Source organism: Mustela putorius, unplaced genomic scaffold (assembly GCF_011764305.1).
Source record: "Mustela putorius furo isolate JIRA1106 unplaced genomic scaffold, ASM1176430v1.1 tig00000127_pilon_pilon_pilon, whole genome shotgun sequence".
Classification (NCBI taxonomy): Eukaryota; Metazoa; Chordata; class Mammalia; order Carnivora; family Mustelidae; genus Mustela; species Mustela putorius.
In genome coordinates this window covers 14,196,091-14,216,971 of record NW_025421288.1, presented here as the reverse complement: position 1 = coordinate 14,216,971, position 20,881 = coordinate 14,196,091, and the positions used below count along the sequence as shown (strand labels likewise).

At 56.4% G+C, this 20,881-nt stretch overlaps 1 protein-coding gene across 2 annotated transcripts in view; it reads left to right on the top strand.

The window, feature by feature from the left end:
• Positions 1 to 20,881, top strand: part of SHANK2 (SH3 and multiple ankyrin repeat domains 2) — a 449,254-nt gene that overhangs the window by 270,396 nt on the left and 157,977 nt on the right. For both annotated transcript variants that reach the window (XM_045066358.1, XM_045066365.1), the window contains one exon: positions 3,102 to 3,177. In XM_045066358.1, coding sequence (XP_044922293.1) covers positions 3,102 to 3,177 — 76 coding nt within the window. The remainder of the gene's footprint in view (positions 1 to 3,101; positions 3,178 to 20,881) is intronic.

Genomic DNA, 20,881 nt, shown 5'->3' with positions numbered 1-20,881 from the left:
CCGTATCTGAGAGCAGAGGTGTGACTGTGTCCAGGAGCCTGAGGATAGGAAAAACCTGTGCTGTGGGAGGTTTTCATAAAGCAGGTCCTTCTATAGGTCTCCTTTGTCTAATAAGATCATTGAGGGGACAGAAGGGAATCTTCCTGTTTTCAGTGTTTTTACTTGGCCGAAAGAAATACTTGGTAAATTTATGTCAGTCTACATTCTACCCTCTTTTGTTTAAATTTTATTGGTCCGTGAAATCCCCAAGTCTGGGAACCACTGGCTGACTGACCTTGCCTAGAAATGGTTCCCTTCCTGAAACACGCACATACAGACACACACACGCACACACATTCGCTGCACACTCTCTCTGCTGCTGGAACCCACAGCCTCTGACTCTAGCCAGAGGCCTGTGCCAGTCAGGTCTCCGTGCCCAGCACTTGCCCAGACAACCAGCACAGAGCTGCCTACAGAGGGCTTAAGCGAGTGAGGTAACTAACGGTGCTAAGATCAGCTTCCAGACAGTCCCCACAGTGGCTCAGGGGCTTTGTGAGCTACTCTCCATAACACAGTGAGGTTCAAATCTTACGTATCCCTTCAGGGCCTGGCACATATGGGGCCCCACGCAGAAGCCACAGGGCTGAGCTGGCCAGATGCATGGCCTGGCCCGTGTCCTTCCTCCACAGTCATCCAACTGCTGACGTCCTTAGCCCGGATCACAGAAGGTCCACATCCTCAGGCTCCGTCTTCACCGCATCCCCTGGATTCTGGGCTCTGGAGAGCAGAGCTAAGGCCCCACCCCCTATGAGTCTCCTAGTTCCTGCCCGTGGGGCACAGGACCCGTGTCCCCATGGGCTTAAGAAATGACTCGAATGGCACGTATGCACACTACAGAAGCCAGGGAGGAGGGCAGGAGTGCACAAAACAGCTTGTCCCATTTTGTCCAGGTGCCAGACACAGATGGGGTGTGTGCAGCTTGGCTGGACCACTTCCCAGCACAGCGAGGGCCCCGTGTACTCAGGCTACTCCAATGGTGTGTGGTGTGTTTTCTTTACTAATTATACAGTAGGCCACTTGGATGAAGTGGACAAGCACTGGCACTGAGTATCTACCAGGGGTTAGGCATGGGGGTGTGGTGTGGTACAAAGAGGCCAGCCCCCACTCCTGGGCACTGTGGAGAGCATGGAGACTTGGAGCCCCTCCAGGGGTCAGCTAGTGGGGTCTGGTGGTCTGGGCTTGAGCCTGCCCATCCGCCAGCCGGGGCACTCATCCTGGCCCTGCCACATAATGAATGTGTGACTTTGCCTTGGCTTTACCATCTCCATCCTTAAAACGGGCATGGTGCCACCTCGCTCGCTGGGCTGCTGTGACCACTGAGTGGCTGAGCCCAGATGACCAGACCGTAGCACACGGGAATGACTCCGTAAATGTTTATGATGATACAGGAGAGACACATGGAGCGCAGAGAGAGGGAGGCCAGCTCCACGGGGCAGAGCGGTGAGGGGGAACCCCAGGGTCCCGAGCAGGGCTGGGGGACGGGAGAGGTGGCTGGATGTGATCGAGCCTGCAAAGCCATGCACACCCCCTCTGTGGGGGTCCTGAGGGCCCAGGAAGGGAATACAGGAACAGCACTTGGAATAGGGCCTAGTATACAGTAAGCGCTCAATTAGTGTTTGCAATGACAATGGTGACGATGACGCTGCTGTTCACAGAATCAGACACTTTGTATTGTTGGAGCATCGGTGTTAGCGATGGGAAAGGGGTGGGAAGCCTGGGGAGGGGGGGGTCAGGTCGCAGAGGGCCCGGCCTGCCCATCCATGCAGACAGTGTTAACTGCCGCACCAGTGAGTCCCTCACGGGTAACATGAGGAATAGAATTGTCGCTTGCTTCAACAGTTCCACATGCGGAGACCAGGGCATCTTGTGGGAACCCTAGAGGGTTCCTCCATCCGGTCAGGCCCAGGAATCCTAGCTCTGAGCTGGGCAGAGCTGCAGAGAGGGTAGGGGAGCACACGGACTTCCACAGCAGCCAAGCTTGGATGAGCCCCCCCCCCTTCCTCGCAATGGAATCTTCCATTCCATGGCTCACATTCCATTGGTGGGAAGTGGCCATGTGACTCTGCCAGGGTGCAAGGGGAGCTGGGAAACGTAGTCCTGGGTTGGAATCCACTCCTCCCATCCCCCAAAGGCAACTCCATACTAGCATAGCAAGCGAGTGTGCGTCTTTGTTGAACTAGCTGCCTCCCGGCATAAAAGGAGCCTACGAAGACTGTGCTGACCTTCTCAGTGTGCTTGTGTGTGCTCACTTTTGAGCCAAAATTGTGTGTTTGTGGCTTTGGATACAAGCACGGTCACCTGGGTATGTGGATTGAGCACAGAAAGGGTTAAAGAAGTTCCGTGAGGTTTTGAGCTGTATTCCTGAAGCCAGCTGCGTGGTCCCTCCGTGTTTGCGGGGTTAGGAAGCCAGCGGTCCAGGACATACCTGGGCAGTGAATCACGGAGCCTCTGAGTTCCTTGTACTCACCTGGCAGTGGGTCTCTCCCTCCGGCCCTGAGCCGCCCACTCAGTGCAGTCGTGGCGCTCATGTCTCATCCCGTCAGGTTTCCGTCCAGCCCCGCGGAGTAAGAGAGGCCGGCGGGGGCTTCCTTAGGAACGTGAATCACCTTCTGGGCTTAGTTTGTTTGTTTGTTCTCTAGGAAAAGCAGCTCTCACCGGAAAAGGAACAATAAGCCTTCTCCCGAAAGCAGCCGTCTTCGGGTTTGCTGGGAGGCCTGGCAGCACTTGAAAATACCTTTCTGGAAAGTTCCCTGCGCCAAAGTCTCGCTGCCCTTCCGGCTTACAGCACGGGGCTGTCTTCTTTGCAGAGAGTCCCCCCCACCCCCCGCTCCCTCCCAGACCCAGGACTCTGCCTCCATCCAGAAGCCGGCCCTGAGGTTCACAGGCCTTCCTCACAGTCAGGGCTCCCAGGACGAGTCCTCTCCTCCCCCAGGTCTTTCCCCGGAGAGCGGGTCTCATGCTTCGTAGGTCAGAGCAATGAGAGGCCCGGCCGGCCTCGCTGGGTTTCTGCGTCTGGGGACCGTGACTTTTCTAAACGGTGTTTCTCTTCCCTCTCTGGACAGAAACCCGCGCGGACCGCAGCAAGAAGCTCTTCCGGCACTACACGGTCGGCTCCTACGACAGCTTCGATGCCACCAGGTAAGACAAGGCTCTTTCTCTGGGCAGAGGAGCTCAGATGCACCGCGAAAGCACTGGGCCCCCTCGCGTGGAGCCCTCGGACCCCCCGGGCTATTTCGCTTGCTGTGGCCACCGTGACCCCCTGCACGTGGGCCATGTTACCGAAGCCACCGTCTTCCAGAGAACCTGCCCGAGGTGCGGTCTCTGCACTGCCCGGGGTTTGGGGTTGGGCTGGAGCGTCCCTGGGGGCCGCCCCGGAGCGGGAAGACCGGGCCTGGTGTGGGGGCGGGGACCAGCGCGGACGTCAGAGATGACAGCATCTGGCCGTGCGAATCTTCAGGATGCCGGGGCTCTGGGGTTCCCTGTCATCTGCATTTTCCCTCTTCCTTCTGCGTCCACGTTGAAGTCTGTGTACGGAAAGGCTCCTCGCCCGTGAAAGGCGTAGCACCAAGCCGGTGGGGCCGTTGAGCGCGGCGGGCTTGCCGGTGGGCTGCCGCTCCAAAGGGGGCTTGTTTGGTGCACGCGGAGAGCCACGTACCTTTGGTGATGCGACACGGGGCACGGGCTCCAGCTTCCCCGCAGACTACAGATGCACACGTCGTGCTCGGGTCTCTCATGCCTCCTCCTTGTAACTCCCAGACAGCCCGAGGCAGGGCGAGGGACGGACAGCTCAGAAACGAGCTGCACTTCCAGCCAGTGTCCCTGCTGCCACTTCCGCCTCTCAGCCCGTACTGTCCTCGCGCGCCGAGTTCCTCTACCCCCTGTTTCTGTCATGAACACGAGTCCCCCTCCGGGGGCCAGAATGGTGTGGAGAAGGAGCCTTAGTGGATGGTGGCTTCGGTGAGAGTTAGTTTGCGACGCCGGGAAAGGGAGGAGACGCCGGCTGTGTGACCCGTCGGAAAGGGAAGGTCCCGCTCCCAGCCCTGCTGGCGGCCGTCCCTGGGGCCCCTTCTGGGAAGCCCACCAAACCATCTCCTCCATTAGGCTGGGGCTGGGGCAGGGTCTGGACCCTCTGCCCCCCGCCCCGGGCCCCCCCAGTCTGTGGTGAGCAGCCCACGCCGTCTCCTCGCTCTCGGCTGCCTGAGAGGGACCCAGCCTGCCCGCCTTCGTCTGCTTCTCCTGAGCTAAAATTCACGTCACCTAATTGCCATTTCCAGCTGCGCGGTGGTGATGCTGGTGCCTTCACGTACTGGGGAACCGGCCGCGGTCTAGCTCCAGATCGCTTCCGTCCACCCGAAAGGGAGCTCCCAGAGCTCCCAGCTGTTCGGCAGGCCTGCCCATGCTGGCTGCCCCGACCCCAAACCACCAGCCGGCTCCCTGCGCGTTTCATGGAAATGGAGTCAAGTGACACGAGACCCTCCGTGTGTAGCTTCTTTACTTAGAATCATGGCTACAAGGTTCATCCATTTTTAGCAGGTATCAGCACCTCCTTTTATCTCAACTTTTTATTGTAATAAAATACATACGTACAATTTACCATCTCGACCATTTTAAGGGGCACAGGTCTGTGCCATTAGGTACATTCACGTAGCTCTGCGGCTGTCCCCCCCCATCTGTCTCCAGAACTTTCCATCTTCTCAGACTGAATCTCTGTCCCCCTGAGACACCGACCCCCATCCCTCCCCCAGCCCCAGAGCACCCCAGCCACTCTCTGTCCCCCTGAGACACTGACCCCAGCCCTCCGCCGGCTCCGGTGCCCACCGTCCACACTCTGTCCCCCCGAGACGCCGACCCCCGTCCCTCCCCTGGCCCGGTACCCACCATCCACTCTGTCCCCCTGAGACACCACCCCCCATCTCTCCCCCAGCCCCGGCACCCACCGTCCACCCTCTATCCCCCTGAGACACCGACCCTCAGCCCTCCGCTGGCCCCGGCACCCCCTGCCCACCTCTGTTCCCCTGCGACACCAACCCCCATCCCTCCGCCGGCCCCAGTGCCCACCGTCCACTCTCTCTCTGAATCTCATGACCCCGGGGCCCTCATAGAAGTGGAATTACACGGCACTGATGTTTCCTGTGACCAGTCTATCTCATCCGCATGGCGTCCTCTGGGTCCGTCCATGTGGTAGCCGGTGTCAGAGTGTCCTGCCTTTTTAAGGAGGGAGAATATTCCGTTGGCTGTGTCGGCCAGGTTTCGCTTGCCCGTTCCTCCGTGGGGGGGTGTCTGGGTGGCTTCCACCTTTTGGCTCCTGTGAATGAAGCTGCTGCGGGCATCCTCCCACGAGGGCTGCTTTCCAGCTCTCTGGGTGTCTGAGTAGCCGTGGAACGGCTATTAGTGCTGCCCCCTCCCAGCCACCCCTCTGTCACCCACAAGAGGTGTTAGGACAGGAATCCCAGGCCCAGCAGAGGGGCTGGGTTGTCCCCTCCTAAGGGGCGTGGCCGACTTTCCAGATCTTGCAAACATCGCCGGCTTTCTGACTTTGAACGTTCAAGCGGGCGATCTTGGTTTGGCACCAGCAGAGCCAACAAAGAGAACGCCCAGGGGCTTCCAGGGAGCCGTACCTGACCCGGGCTTCTCCTGACGTGTCTCTGTTAGGGTCAGATGAGGGGTTTCCGCAGCAGCAGGAGGCTGCCTGGCAGAGCGGACCCGCACCACGTGGTCACTGCCAGTGAGCCTGTCGTGCTTTGCTTCCGTTCTAGGAAGGAGGGTGCGCCCGAGGCCCCGAGGAGGCCCTGAGCTGTCGCCATGGTTACGTGGAAGCCCATCCAGCCTGGGAGTGGGGCCTCTGGGGAAGAGCCCGTGACCGCACGGCCCGCCCGCAGGCTGTGGCTTTAGGCAGAGCTCTCGCCCCCCGAGATCGGTTGCCAGCAGAGAGCTGCCCCAGGCTGCCCAGGGTCCATCCGTGTGCATGAAGCTGGGTGTTGCACAAACCCTCAGCATTGGAAACAGGCAGCTTCTGCACAGAGGAACTGTGGAAGGGCCTGAGCTGATTGGGAGCCAGGGAAAGAGAAGACCACGGGGCCGGGCTGGCCGGGTTGCCTGCCATGTGGCAAGACCAGAATGCACCGGGGCCAGGCGTGGCTGTTTGGGCCCATGGAAGGAGGGCAGAACCATTGTTACTCTTCAGAGAGGGAACAGACTTCTCTCGAGAGGGGATGAGTTCCCCATCATTGCAGGGAGCCAAGCAGTCTGGGCGTTCTTTTGCCAGAATGTCTTAGAAAGTTGGACGGGTGGCCTGGGCGATCCCTGCCGGCTCTGCCTCCCTGTGATTTGGTGCCCAGATGAAGACTTCGGTTTCATAGGTTCCCGACCACTGGTTTGGTACCAGGGCCTGGGACCACAGAGAAGAGGGACATCCAGCCACATCCAGGTCAAGAGGCAGCTTCTAAGCAAATGAGAAAAGCTCTGGCCTTGACTGTGGCTCAGGAGTGCCCCCCACTTTCCCAGGGCGGGGAGTCAGACACGCTGCGGGCTCCCACTGCCCAGGAGATGAGAGGAATCACAGCGCCGTTTACGAGCCTCCCGCTGTGTGCCCGACACGCATTGCTTTGATCCCGGCTGCCTGCTTACCCTCCGGGGACCCTGGAAGTGGGTGTCATTGCCGCTTCACAGGAGAACGGTGCGCTGGAGGAAGGAAGGTGACACTAAGGACCCACCCCTCGGCCACTCGGGGGCCTGCGCCGGCGTGTGAGGCCCGGTGGCCTGCAGTACGGGACCCGTGCCCACAGCCCCCTCCGTCCCACAGCGAAGGTGTGATTGCCCAGGGCCAGCCATGGAACAGGGCTGGGTTTGGGGGAAAAGGGCCGAGACCGAACCACGGCCTGCTGGGGTGTCGGGCGGATGGATGCTGATGTTACCCGGGTTATGGCATCTGGGCTTTTCCACACGGGGTGCAGGGATCAGCCACCGCCTCCCAGCACAGACCCCTTCTGGACAGCGCACTCAGCAGAGGCGAAAGAACACGTGGCGCCACCCGCCATCACGGCCCAGGCGGCTGGTGGGACTGTGTGTGGCTCTTGAGCGGGTATTGGGGTGAGGCTGGGTCCTGGCCGAGGGCGCACGTGCTACTGCGTGGACCAGCCATTCGTCAGCCCACTTCAGAATTCCTGCCAGACGCAGCCTGGCGAGCCACAGAGACCTGGGTGGCGTGCCAGCACCCGGGCCACTTACCCAGGATAGGCCGGGGGGCGGGGGAGGGGCGACAGTCTGGGGGGCAGCTCACAACGGAGGCAGGGCCGCTGCGGATGTAAGGGTCATTAAAGACCACACAGGAGGAAGCGAGACTCAGTGTAGACAGTTTCTGAATCTAACAGGAGGCAGTTCTCCATCCCCACCCTCTCTTGTGTCAAAAGCTTTGCTCGGTCACAGAGCCGAGGAGTGGTCTGACCAAAACACACCCATGGATTGTTGAATGTGTCCGGTTACTATGGCTGAGTCTCCCCTCAGGATTCCCCTCCACCCACCCAACTTGCACATGATGGAAGCGTCTAGAAATGTGGGCACACGACCAAGGTCAGAGAGCAGAGAACCTGGGGCTGTTTCTACACAGGACCCTACAAATATTTCAGTGTTGGTTTTAAAAACATTCCTCAACACAGGGTCCGAGAGAATCAAGTTTCCATTAGCTTTAAATCAGATCTCCAACCTCATGAGTGCAGGGCATCCAGAAGCCTACCTGGGAGAGGAAGGGGAGGCCCCAGGCTCTCACTCTAGGCGGAGTCCACCCCATTCATCTGTCTACCCACCCAACCAGCCATCCAGTCACCTGCCCACTCACCCACCAACCAGCCATTCAGCCGTCTACCAGCTCTACCAACCAACCAACCATCTACCCACCCAATCAGCCATCCAGTTATCTTCCTACTCACCCACCAACCAGCCATTCAGCCGTCTACCAACTCATCTAACCAACCAACCATCTACCCACCCAACCAGCCGTCCAGTCACCTGCCCGCTCACCCACCAACCAGCCATTCAGCCGTCTACCAACTCATCCAACCAACCAACCATCTACCCACCCAACCAGCCATCCAGTTATCTGCCCACTCATCCACCAACCAGCCATTCAGCCGTCTACCAACTCATCCAACCAGCCAGCCATCTACCCACCCAAACAGCCATCCAATTATCTGCCCACTCACCCACCAACCAGCCACTCAGCCATCTACAAACTCTACCAACCAGCCAGCCATCTACCCCCCCATCCACTCCTCTTATCTGTCCATCCATCTATTTAACCAATACACATCAAAACCTGAATATTCAGGGAGCTGTGGATGTGGTGGTAAACAAGACCAGCACAGTCTCTGACCTCATGTAGATTAAAACCTAAATAGTGAAAATAGCAAAGTTTATAAATAAATAAATTAGAGAATCCCACTTAGTGGTTAACGCTATGGACCAAATCAGCAGTACCTTCGTACAGTCTCTTGGGCAGGGTGGGGCAGGCCAGCTTTAGATAGGGAGCCAAGGGAAGTCTCTGTGACAAAGTGACTTTTGATTTGAAACCTGACAGTTGGGGAGAATCAGCCCTCTTCAGAAAGCCCAGTGTATGCAAAGGCCCTGAGGTCAAAAGAGAAGTTACCACACAGAAGCAACAGTGGCGTGGAAGGGAGCAGACAGGATGATACCACAGAAGGACTTTGTGTTCTATGGAAAGCGAGTGGATTTACTCCCATCGTGCAGTGGGAATACTAGAGGCTTTATGCAGAAGGGTGACATGGTTTGGGTGACCTTGCTAGAGGAAAACAGACAGAAGGAAGAATGGAGCCCAGTTGTGACATCATTGCCGTCTTCCTGGCCAGGCAGTGGTAATGGTCTGGGCTGGTGGAGAGGTACGGATAGACAGGTGGATGGCTTCCAGGTCTAAAGTGTAGTTAGAAGGGACAAGACCCACCAAGGCGCTGCTTCTGGGGTGAGTGGGGAGTGAGGAGGGCTGTCCATCTCTGGGGTTTTCCAGGGAGGAGCACCAGAGGGGAGTGGACGCTGTTCCCGTTCCCCGTTGTCAGCAAATTCCTCTCGGAACCTCTCACTGCACCTGCCCCTTCGGCCCCTCCCAAAAGGACTGTGTTCAGAAGCACCACGCGGGAAGGCATCTAGGAATGGGATGGGCTGTCATTCCTCTTCCTTAGTGAGACCCACGGGATTAGAAGCATGGCAAATCATGCCCGTTGGCCAGTCGGACGTCCGCGCGCCATAGCTGCTTGCTTTCATGGCTTTGACATCATCGTCCAATTGTGTGCATTTCTAAATTGGCAGCTGGAAATATATTTGCGTGCATAAGAAATGCAGAAAGTGCAGGTTCAGCACGCGAGTAGGTCCCCCCTCATCCTCACCTCGTGGCCCCCACTCCTCCCCAGACAGAACCCCGCTGCGATCTTCCCAGAGACAGACTAAATGTGGCAGAGTACGTGCATATCTTCCGAAGCCTTGTAAGGCCCCTGAAAAGAGAACGTCCTAGGGTTTTTCCTCTGACTTTCCAGCAAACACCCTGCATGACCTTGGGCAACTCGCCGTCCATCTCCATGCCTCAGTCCCCGAAACCCCAACCCGGTTTGCGAAGTCGTGCCCCTACGAGCAGCTCCGGCCATGTGCCCGGTGGCGGTCAAGACAGGATGCGTGGGGGAGATGGACGTCTAGTGCTCGCAGCCTAGAGGCATGCGCCCTGTAAACCGCGAGGGAAGCTGAATTGCGGACAGCATGTGTGGGTAGCTGGCTTTCCTTTGAAACCCTAACTTTGTGTTCCAGAAGACTGCCTCGGCGTGTAGGTAGTAAGAACTGAATGGCAAGAAACACTGACTTCCCCCCGCTCTTTCTCCGTCATTATTTCATATTTCTGTGGTTCTTTATGATTCCTTAGACTTTAGAAAAAAAGGCATCAATCCCCTGAGCATGTTCACTGACTGGATTCATAGGACAACATACTCTGTTTTTTTGGTTTTGGGGAGTTTTTTTCCTCTCTCTCTCTCCTGTTAAGCGATGGCTGGGCCTGGTGATTAGTAGTGAAGCGCTCAGGACAGCTCCTTTGGGATAGGGACCAAGGCAATTTTGCTGTTTCTTCCCTATGTCTCTGTATTTTTCTTTTTTTTACAAGTATATACCAATTTGTAAATTTTTGGAGAACCAGAAAGAGAGGGATAAATCCCCTGGCACAGGCGATGTAAGAAGCCAGCACCCCCGTGCATGCTGGCCCCGTCATCAGGCTGCCCCTGGGGAACCACAGGCACACATAAGACAGCCAGAGCCAGATCACCAGCCCGGTGAGTCATGGCCCCGGAGAACGCGTCCCAATGGTTTCCCCTAAAAAATGTTGTCCTCTGCCGTCACCATCGTGATGAACAGTACGCTTGGTGCCCAGAGTGCGAGACCCAGGTCCTGTCCCCTCCCGCGTTCAGTCCATCACGAGGATCTGGGGAGTCCTGCCCTCCTCCCCATCCTCCCTCTGCTTCCCAAGGTCGGCCCGCAGCATTTTGTCCACACCCCATGACTGCCCCAGGACACCCACCCTTCATCATTGTCGGGGTAAAGCTTCTCCCGCTTTCACAAATTTTGATACCAATAGGACATTCATTACGTAGGAAAATTAGTTATTAATCTAACCAACCACACAGACACGGCTAGGAATGCAAGGAAACCACGTCTCCCACCCCTGCTGTCTGCTTGGCGGAGGGACCACTTTGTACTCATTTTGCTTCATTCTTCGGAGGATTACCGTCCTACCTCTGTGATTACCCGTTATTCTCTTCTCCTCTTTTTTTTACTGAGATACAATCAACGTGCGACATCCCATTACTTTCAGGTGTTGAGCATAATGATTTGACATTTGTTCAAACGGCAAAGGGACCACCGTGATGAGTCTAGTTAACATCTGTCACCTCACATGGTTACAAATTTTGTCTTTTATGACAAGAAATTTCAGATGTAGTATCCCAGCAAATTTCAAGTATATGACACGGGATTATTAACCCTGGTCCCCTGTTGTCCGTGACATCCCTGGGATTGATTTCTTTCCCTTATGGCTGAGAGTTCATACCTTTCGGCCAGCTCCCCCCATTTCATCCATGCCCCCATCCCCCGCTCCTGGCAACCGCCAGACCCTCTGTGTATGTTCTCTATGTCGACGAGTTTTTTTCTACTCATTCATTTGTTTTGCTTTCTTCTGCCTATAAGTGAAATAATACAGTATTTGTCGTACTCCGACTTTTCTCGCCTAATCTAATGCCTTCAGAGTTTATTCTGTTGTTGGAAATGGTAGAATTTCATTTCCTTTTATGGCTGAATAATATTCCAGGTGTACCTACACCACTTCTTTATCCATTCATTCGCCTATCAGCGGACACCTAGCTGGTTTCCGCATCCCGGCTGTTGTGAATAATGCTGCATTGAAGATGGGGAGCAGAAATCTTTTTGAGTTAGTGTTTTCATTTATCTTTGGCTAAATACCCAGAAATAGCGTTGTTGGATCCTCTGTCAGTTCTGTTTACCTTTTCTCGGTGCCCCTCCATACTGTTCTCCATAGTGGCTGTACCTGTTTACATTCCCAGCAACAGTGCACAAGGGTTCCAATTTCTTCATGTCCTTATCAACACGAGTTATCTCTTGCCTTCTAGACAGTAACCATTCTGACTAGTTATCTCAGTAGAATTACCTCTAGCTGGATTATCTATTGTTAGATTAGTTAGATCATCTCTTGTGTATTTTGACAGTAGCCATTCACACCCATTCAGATGTGAGTTGATACCTTTTCAATTGTTTTGCTTTGGTCTTCTGATGATTACCTCCCTAACTCTGTGACTTATCCTTTTATTTCTTAATTTAACAACATAAAGCATCACTAATTCTTTGCTGTAAAAGTCTTTGAGATTCTGTCTATAAACTGGAGTCAAAAGTTAAAAAAAAAAAACAGCGGAGAGCATTATATTATCATGATACTATAACTGTTTACATCATTTCCAAGTATAAGGCTAGGACTATAGTTCCTCTTTATAGACCCACAGGAAGAGGCTTTCTAATATGAGAACCCATTGGATTCTTTATTCAACTCCATCAGCCGTTCAAAGTAATGCCAAAGTTTAGCTTAATATTAGGATCATGATTTTCACATGAAGCTCTTGTTTTTTCCTGGAGTTTCCGATTGCCTTTTTTTTTTTTTTTTTTTTTTTTTGTGGAAGTGAAATTATTTCTTCAGTGTGCCACTGAAATATCTTCCTGCTTCTTCGGTATCACCAGCACCCATCTCATTCTTGTCAGGGCTCTCTCCTCCCATTTGGACCCCCTCCCCGAGTTCCCAGGGCACGATTATCATTCTGATATTTACCTTCACTGAGCTACTGGGCAAGTGAGGTTTTTCTTTAGCCTTGTTCTCCTGCAACACATACTCAAGTAACAACCTCAATAGGAGACCTTCAGGTCTTCTACATGTCGACTTCCATGTCTGAAATATCTCTGGTTTTCAAATGTGCTCAGTGTTGTAGAATTCTCAATTCAAAATTCAAAATAGTTTCCCATCTAAACTGATAAGGCACCACCTCACTGTGATCTTGCTCCTGCCCACTGCTGGTGAGAGGTTATGGCACTGTCTGATCCTCACTGTGGCATACGTGATCATTTGTTTTCATTTCCAAAACTTTGTAAGAACTTCAGTGTATCTACTTCTCTCGAATATTCTGAAATGTCATGATGATGGGTCTGGGTATAAGCCTCTTCTTTATTCGTCATGTTCACTTTCCTGGGGGCTCCTTCAGACTGAAGCAGTTTCAACTTTAAGAATGTGCTTTTATTATTTCCTTGAAAATGCCCTCACTTCCTGTCTTAGTTCCATCTTTCTAGATTTCTCATCAGCCCATTTGTGTCCATTACACCTGCCCCTCATTCTTTCTCATATTTCCTGTCCCTTTACCTTTTTGCTCTATATTCTGGGAGATTCACTCCACTTTTAACTTGTCTGTGTAAGTTATTATTTTGACAGTCACATTGTTATGTTCCAAGAGCCTTTCCTTTCAACGATGGGTGAGCTTCTAAAGCTGAGAGAAGTGGTTTCTGGATATCTTTGGTAACAAGCAGGCAGCTGTGAATGGACAGTTCTCTGCCAAGAGCTGCTCTCAAAGCAGATTCCAAGCTGACTGCATGTTCCTTCAGGTCAAATGCCACAAAGAGAGAAGCCTAGAGTCCTGTCCCTTGCCCCTCTTACCCCAGGAACTCAAAAGCAAACAGATGCAGCTCTTGTTCAAATCATGGGACATGTAGTAAGATCCAAATTGAAACTTGAGGGGTTGGGGTATTTTATTTATTTATTTATTTATTTTGTAGTCAGTGTGCACAGATGCCCAGGTGAGGAAGCAGTGGTGAGAGGAACAGGTCCTAGGAATGCTGGGGCCAGGCTGGGTGGAGAAAGTGGAGGATGCGATTGGTGGTGGCAGTGGGGGGGTGGTTGTTATAGAAAAGACCATTCACTCTACTCCTGGTGTCGGAAAATCAAAATCTGTGATTCAGACTCCAACATGGAGCTTTGAGAATCAGATTTAACAGATGATGTTGCAGACTCCTGGCACTTTGTATATGTCGTGGGTATACCCTGGTTCTGAACCCCTCAGGACACAGGGGCTGCTGGCTTGGCTGGCCCAAGGGAGGGCGCCTCCTTCTCCAGGACTTAATTGTAGTCTGGCTTCACCACAGCCATTGTCCCCCACACTTCAGTAGCGTAAAGCGATTGAATGGGAGGCTTTGAACCTTGCTGGTCCCAGGGACATGTGGCTCTAAGCAGAAGCCGAGGGTCACGGAGGGCACTCGTTCTCACTTCACCCTTTTTGGCAGGATGAGGCAGGAGGCCCTGGCACCTTTATTCTGGATCCAGTGGCCCCTGTGTGGAGGCTAGAAGCAGAGTCCCTTCCACAGGGAGGCTCCTGGTTCAGAGCCCCCTCGGACCACATTTAGTACATTCCCAGGTGGCGAGTGGGTGTGTGGGTTGGGGGTAGCACAGGCGGATGGGTGGGGAGGGTGGCAAAGCAGCAGAACGAGGCTGGCATTCCAGGCACTCCTCCAGGTCGGGGCCAGCCAAGCCCCCACGCAGCCCCCAGGACTCGTTCCCCACTGAAGCCTGCACATGGGTCTGCTGCCTCCCCAAATGCCCAAGCTACTCGGCCGCCAAAGCACAGGGCTTACGGGGTTCTGTGAAGTTTTCCACAATGCTAGCTGCCAAAAGCTACCTCTGCCCCCATGTGCCCCATGCTGTGTCTGGCCTCTCTCGATCCCCTGCTTCTCTCCACCCTGGTGTGTATACCATTTGCCGGTGTCCACAGTGTGAATACTCTAATCACGTCTGAGTCCAGGCTGCCAGCATGAGCCATGAAACACAGAGGCAGGAAGAGATGCCCTGAGCCAGCCCCATCGCCCTCCAAGCCACGATCCGAGTCTCCTTCCTCCTACCTTCTCCAACCCCATAACCCCGGTTCAGAGTCTGCTCGGGCTGGTCCTCAAACGTGTAATTAGGTGGACTAATCTAATGTCCTAGGGACCAGCTTTGAGCCTGATGAGACCCGAGCCTGTGATTTCAGATGCCAGGGTCCCAGTTCCCAGTTCCGACACTAGCTGCCTGCGCGAGCCTCAGTTTCCCCACCTGGAAAATGGCTATATCATCCCCAAGGTTTACTCTGGTTACAGAATTCTATACCTTCTGCTTGCAGCCACCCAAAGCACCAGCCTATGGTCACCTGAGAATGGACATACTTTCAGCAAAACTGTAGACCCTGAAATTCAGAGTTCAGACACAGGATGCCAAGGGGGTGCTATTCCAGGAGAATATGGGGACGCCAGTTCTGGAAGTGTTCCCAAGGCTGTGCCTGGTAGTCACTGGGCTTTCAGGAGATTTTCGTGTTGATTCCCCACCTCTGGCCAAAGACATGGTCTTCTGAGCCCTCCTCCTCCAGGAGGTAGGAGGGCCTTTGATGCCTAACTTGGGAGAAGCCAAAGCGAGAAACAACTGGATCCCCCAACTCAATGTCACCTGGCCCAAGGAGGGCGTGGCCAGGAAGTGGCTGTGTCTTTGCTCCCTCCACCTCCTACTTCCTATATCTGTCTCCTCCAGGGCAGAACAGAGCTGACTCTGACTTATCTCCTCTTCCCTGGCACAGGTGCCTCAGAGAATGCAGGGTTGGGGGAGTCATGGATGGGGGAATGGATGGTGGATGGATGCCGGGTGGATGGTTGGATGGATGGATGGATGGGCGGATGGGTGGATGGTTGCCTGAGTGAGCAGAGAGGTAAGTGAATGGGTGGACAGGTGGATGATGGACAGAAGGATGGATGGGTGGTGGATGGATGCATGGTTGGTAGGTGAGTGAGTAAATGGTTGCTGGGTGAGTGGGCGGATGGATGGATGGGTGGGTGAGTGGGTGGATGGGTGGATGGGTGGATGGGTGGATGGGTGGATGGATGATGGAAGGAAAAGGAAAGGAAGTGAGGGAGGGAGGAAGCGGAAGAGGGAAGAAGGGAGGAGGAGGAGGGCAGGCCAGCACCTTGACCTCCTCAGGTGGATCACAGGCTTCCAAAGCAGACCCAGCCAGCTGTTAAATGCCAGCCCCCGGCCTCTCCCAGCAGCCAGCCAGCCCTGTGTGCCATCAGCTCCCCTGGCCCTTCCTCCTGGTGACAGTCCCCTGTTGTTGCAGCCGTGCTCGGATGCTCCCTGGATCTCCCCGAACCGGGCTCGGCCCTGACTGATCCCGGCTGAGCAGCTTCATCCCCTCCTGGTCCACCCCCCTGAGTGGCATTTCTGAAATATGAATTTCTCACGCTCACAACTTACCCTGGACACAGGCCTTGATGTATAGTGCACCCCCACCTCCTGGTCCCAGGCCCCTCTGTCCTGCCTGTCACTGTGACCTTGCCCTGTGCCCTTGCCCACGGGGGGCCCGCCCGCTGGCCCACCATGTTTCCACATTCACCCCTGCGCCAGCCCGTGTCCTACACCATCCTCTACGGGGACCCGCGGCCCCCACCAGGCTTACTAGGACTCCAGCACAGGAGTGCGCGGGAAGACAGCAGGTCACGGGAGCCGAGTGTCTTGAGTGGAGCCCCTGTACGCACAACCCAGCCCCCTACCCCAGCCCTATCCCGTGGCAAGAGCCAGGCTGCCTGGGGAGTCCCAGGCAGGAAGTCAGGAGGCCCATCTCGGGGGCTTGTCCAGCCTCCCCTGTGTCGCACTGTGAGCCAGTCCCAGGCGTGGACTCGAAAGCACGGTGGAGAGCTGGCCATGTGGTCCCAGAGCACTGCCGGGTCTGAGCTCTGGTGCCGCTGGCTCTCTGGGCTGGGAGATGTGGGCGGGCAACCTCCCCGCTCTGACCTCAGTCTCCTTCCTCATCCACACCTGCCTGGGGATACTGTGCTCACTGCCCACAGAGCACCCATGGAGCCCCGCACATAGTAGGCCCACAGGGGAGGCTCTCTCCTTCAAGTCTTCCCTCCCCTGACTGGTCGCTAGGGCACCTGGGCACCATCTGTCTGAGCCCCTCCCCCAACCCAGGGCCAGCATATTGAGCAACTACTACACACAGCACACTTCCTAGGGGTTCTTGCTTCTGGACCTCACACTTCCTGGGAGGGCACTGTTGTCTCCGTTCCCAGATGGGGAAACTGAGGCCTGGCACTTCCTCATGCACCGTGAGTCATTCCGCACGCTCTGCTCAGCTCCACTTTTCATCCCAGCCCTACAAGTAGGGGCACGTTCGTGCCCTCCACTTCACAGAGGAGGAAGCTGCACAGAAAGGGGAGGGCTGAGCTTCGAGCCCAGGCCAGGTGCTCTCGGCATCCGCTTGAAGGGACTTTGCTAACACGGACGCAGTTTTATGACTCCACTGTACATGCCATGTTCAGTGAGGACCCGGTCTTCCTTTGCAGCTTCAAGAATAATCCCCCGGGGGAGTGCTTGTTTGGCAGGGGTGAGGTCTCCTCCGAGGGTGGTAAGAATGTTCCGGAACTACATAGGGATTGTGGTGGCACAATGCTAAGAAAGCAGTACATGCCCCTGCAGTGGTCACCTGAAAAATGGTTAACTTTATGTTTTGTGAACTGCACCTCAATTTTTTGAAAAAGAAAATAGGGCACCTTTTGCTAAAGGTCGGTCTGGTCTGAGGAGCTGGCCATGGGCAGCCGGGGGCAGCGGCACAGGGCAGGGACCGAAGGCGAGGCCGGTCATCCGTCGGGGGCTTCACACACAGGCTGTCAGGGGCTTCCGGGGGCTGCAGCTTAGAGGGACCTGCCCTTGCTGCCTCGGGGGGTTGTTCCAGCGGCTCCAGGAGCCCTGGCTGCCCCCCTGGGTGGCTGCCAGCCAGCACGCGGGGTCTCTGCTCATCAGGGCACGTGCTGATTCCAGCCCGACTCCACAAGTCAAGGTCAAAGTGGAGGCTGGCACGGTGGCCGGGAGCCTGGCATGGCAGATGGCGTCATCGTGTTCCCAGGTTCCTGGCCTGCAGTTGGGCTGTGGAGGAAGGATGAGCAGGGGCTCGGGGACACGCGAAGGGGAGCCCCTGGGGTGGGCAGAGCTCTGTTCTGGAACGGGGCCGGGAGGCAGGGGAAGTGAGCGCCGAAGGTTAGTGGAGGGCTTGCGCAGCTGAGGTCCTGCGGGAGGTCTGGAGCTTCTCTCGCTCCGTGTTCTGGAAGTGGCGCCTCCTTCCATGCATGAATCACTTTTTTTGCCGGGTGTCTGGGTCTCTTGCGTGGGAAGGCAGGGTCCTCTGGAAGACCCCGTTGGGGTGTGGCCAGGATTGAGGACAGGGGCGTGAGTTGTGTACTGAGAAAGGGTTGGGGTCCTTAATTTCAACTTCCCACACACAGTGTCACCACTCTTGCCATCACACATGCCTTACGTCTCCCCACCCTTGTCCCTTAGGTACAGTTAGAGCTGCTGGTTCTTGATGGGGACACTGAAGCAGGGAGCTTTGGGGCCTCCTCCTAGAAGGACCCTGAGGTTCTGGGGGTTGGGGCGTGCCTGTCTCCTGCCCCTACCTTCTCCGCACGGCCTGCACCTCCCTGGTAGGGGACGCATGACATAACGAGTCAGACCATCTCAGAAAACCAGGACATGGGTCATTGACCACACGTGACTTCGGGTTCTGAGAGCTGCTTCCCACATTTCAGGGGTGATGGGTAAAGACCCTGGGAGAGGGGGACATCAGTACCTAGAGGGAGGAGTATGGAGGGAAGTTGTGCCTCTCTTCTCAAGCATTCATTGACAAACTATGTGTCAAGTGTTGGAAGATTCTGTTCTAAGTGATGGGCGTGTCCCGTCAGCTGAATAATGGCCCCCCACGATGCCCCGGAACCCATGAACATCAGCTTATATGGGGAAAAAAAAAAAGTGGGGAAGTCTTTGCAGACGTGATTAAGTTAGAGATCTTGTGATAGGGAGATTATCTTGGCTTATCCAGCCCAGCTGTCCTTGGAGGGAGGGAGGGAGATTCTGTGAACGGGAGCGGCCACGTGATCCCGGAGGCAGAAAAGACGGGAGGGACGCCTGGGGCCCCAGAAGCTAGAAGAGGCCGGAAGGAGCCTCCCCAGGGCGCCTGGAGCAGCACCCTGCCATCGCCTTGGTTTGGGTCCAGGGACAGTGGATATCGGATTTCTGGCCTCCAGGACTGTCAGACAATCATTTCTGCAGTTTGGAGACTCCCCGGGACCCCCCTGCAGCACGGGGGCACAGGGGCGAACGAGCAGGAAAGGCCCCACACACGCGCCAAGACACACTGGGGAAGGCGGGGGGGGGGTGACATATTCGGTGCAGATACAGACACGTAGGGGTCGGTGGATGGGGAGAGGGCGGAATTCTGTGTCAAGTGGACCCCACTGGGAAGGTTCACCAAAGACCTGAGGAGCTCAGGAGGGAGGCAGGGGTGCCAGGGTGGAGGGGCAGGACCAAGCCTGAGGTTGCCCTGTTGCCTCTGCCTCTGAGGTCTGGCCTCACCCCCTCTGCGGTTTTTGCCTGTGCTGTGACCCCAACCCCCGACCCGTAGCCCGTGAGGACCGGCCCCGCCCTCGGGCAGGTTCACATACTCCCCGTGACCTCTCCAAGACAGGAGGGCGCTGCTTTCGTCCTTCCTTCTTGCTCCGTCTGCTGCCTCTCCTGCGCCACCACCCCCCTGCGGGAGGGCAGCAGGGTTAAGGGTTAGGGTTAGGGTTAGGGTTATGTCCCCCATCCTGCTGCCCCAGGGCAGCCACTCTTGGGACTGCCTGTGTCTGCTGGCCTTCCTGTAATGCCCAGGCGACCTTCCCTGCCAGTGTGAGGCCACAGTGGGCACCCCACGTGCGGTCCTGCTCCTACACTTGCCCCGTGGTGTCCAGCTCCCGTTGGTGTACGGGGATGACCTCCTCCTCCCTCCTCCCTGGCTGGTCCCCTCCCAGGAGGCGTCTGGGTGCTGCACTGCCATCCCCCCCGGACCTCACGGTGCTCCCAAGGGTGTCCTTCCATCAGATGGGGTCCTCCTGCCGCAGCTGCCGGGCCCCGTGCCCTCACCCAACGCCCTTGGAGAGGTTCGGCTCACACTGTCCCAAGGTCGTGTTTCCTGTCTGCCACACGGAAAAGCAACCACCCCTCATGTGGGACATGGGGTGAGGGCCGAGGGACAGTGCCTGCCATGTCCCAGGCGTGCTTCCCGTCCATTTCAGCCTAAGCATGCCCAGAACCTATTATAAATCCGGTGGCGTGTGGCCGTCAGCACCCACACCCTGCAGTGAGCCGAGCCCTGTGTGTGCAGCACGGAGAGGGGGTTTCTGCAAGAAAACCAAGAGCCCTGAGGCCCAGACCAAGAAAGGGTGTGTTTCCTCTGCAGGGCACACACCTGCTCTCCTCACCCCCACCTCGGGTCACTGTGTTGGGGACCCCTTCTTAAACCAAAGAGGGCTGCGCAGGGCGGGGAGTTGAACGATCCAGGAAACCCCTTCACTGCTCCCAGGTCAAGGACTGTATCTCCCGGAGAGACACAGTGGGAGGGCAGTGGGGACCTGACACCTCATAGCCCTGCATGTCCCGGGCCGCGCGACAGGCAGGTCTTCAGGAGGAGGTCTGCGGGAGGACCCCCTCTCAGCCCTGCTGCATTTCCCTAGTTAGTTCCTGCCGGGGGAGGCTGATGGACTCTGCCCTTGCAGGCGGAGTCTCAATCAGCCCGGGCTGGATGTGTCACGTTGCAGGTTCCAGCCTTTCCTGACTCCTGCTTCTCCGCGGCGCCTGAGAGGCAGAGAAATGCCCCAGTGCCAAAGCTGTTGACTGAAATGGCCCCAAGCAGCCAACGCCACTGCCCGGCCTCCTGCCGCTCCGGGCAGGTGCGCACAGAGCCCCCGGCCTGACGGTGCTTGTCACGCTGCCCCCCAGCCCCTGCTCCCCTGCACCGCGGCGCACGCAAAGTGGGCCACCGCCCTACCTGTCTGCTCCCTGCGCGGTCCCCATGCCAACGGGCTCTGCCGCCCTCGGCGTTGCCACCGGGGCAGCGCCCGGCATGGCATGAGTCATTCCTTCATCCCCGAGGTTTGGTGAAAACACCCCCAGCCTGTACTCCCGCCTGGTCGGTCTCGCCGTCTCCCGGGGGCGGGGCGGAGGGGCGGGGAGGGGCGTGGTCGCCGAGTGGTGGCCCCGCCCCCCACACCCACCCTCACCCGGGATGTGAACATGCAGCTGCCGGAGGGGGTTGGGGTTGCCTGGAGGACCTTGCAGGGAGTCAGCTGACCTTAAGATCGGAAAATGATCCTGGCGTGTGGGGTGGGCCCGGTGTGGTCGCAGGGGTCCCTGTTAGGATGAAGGAGG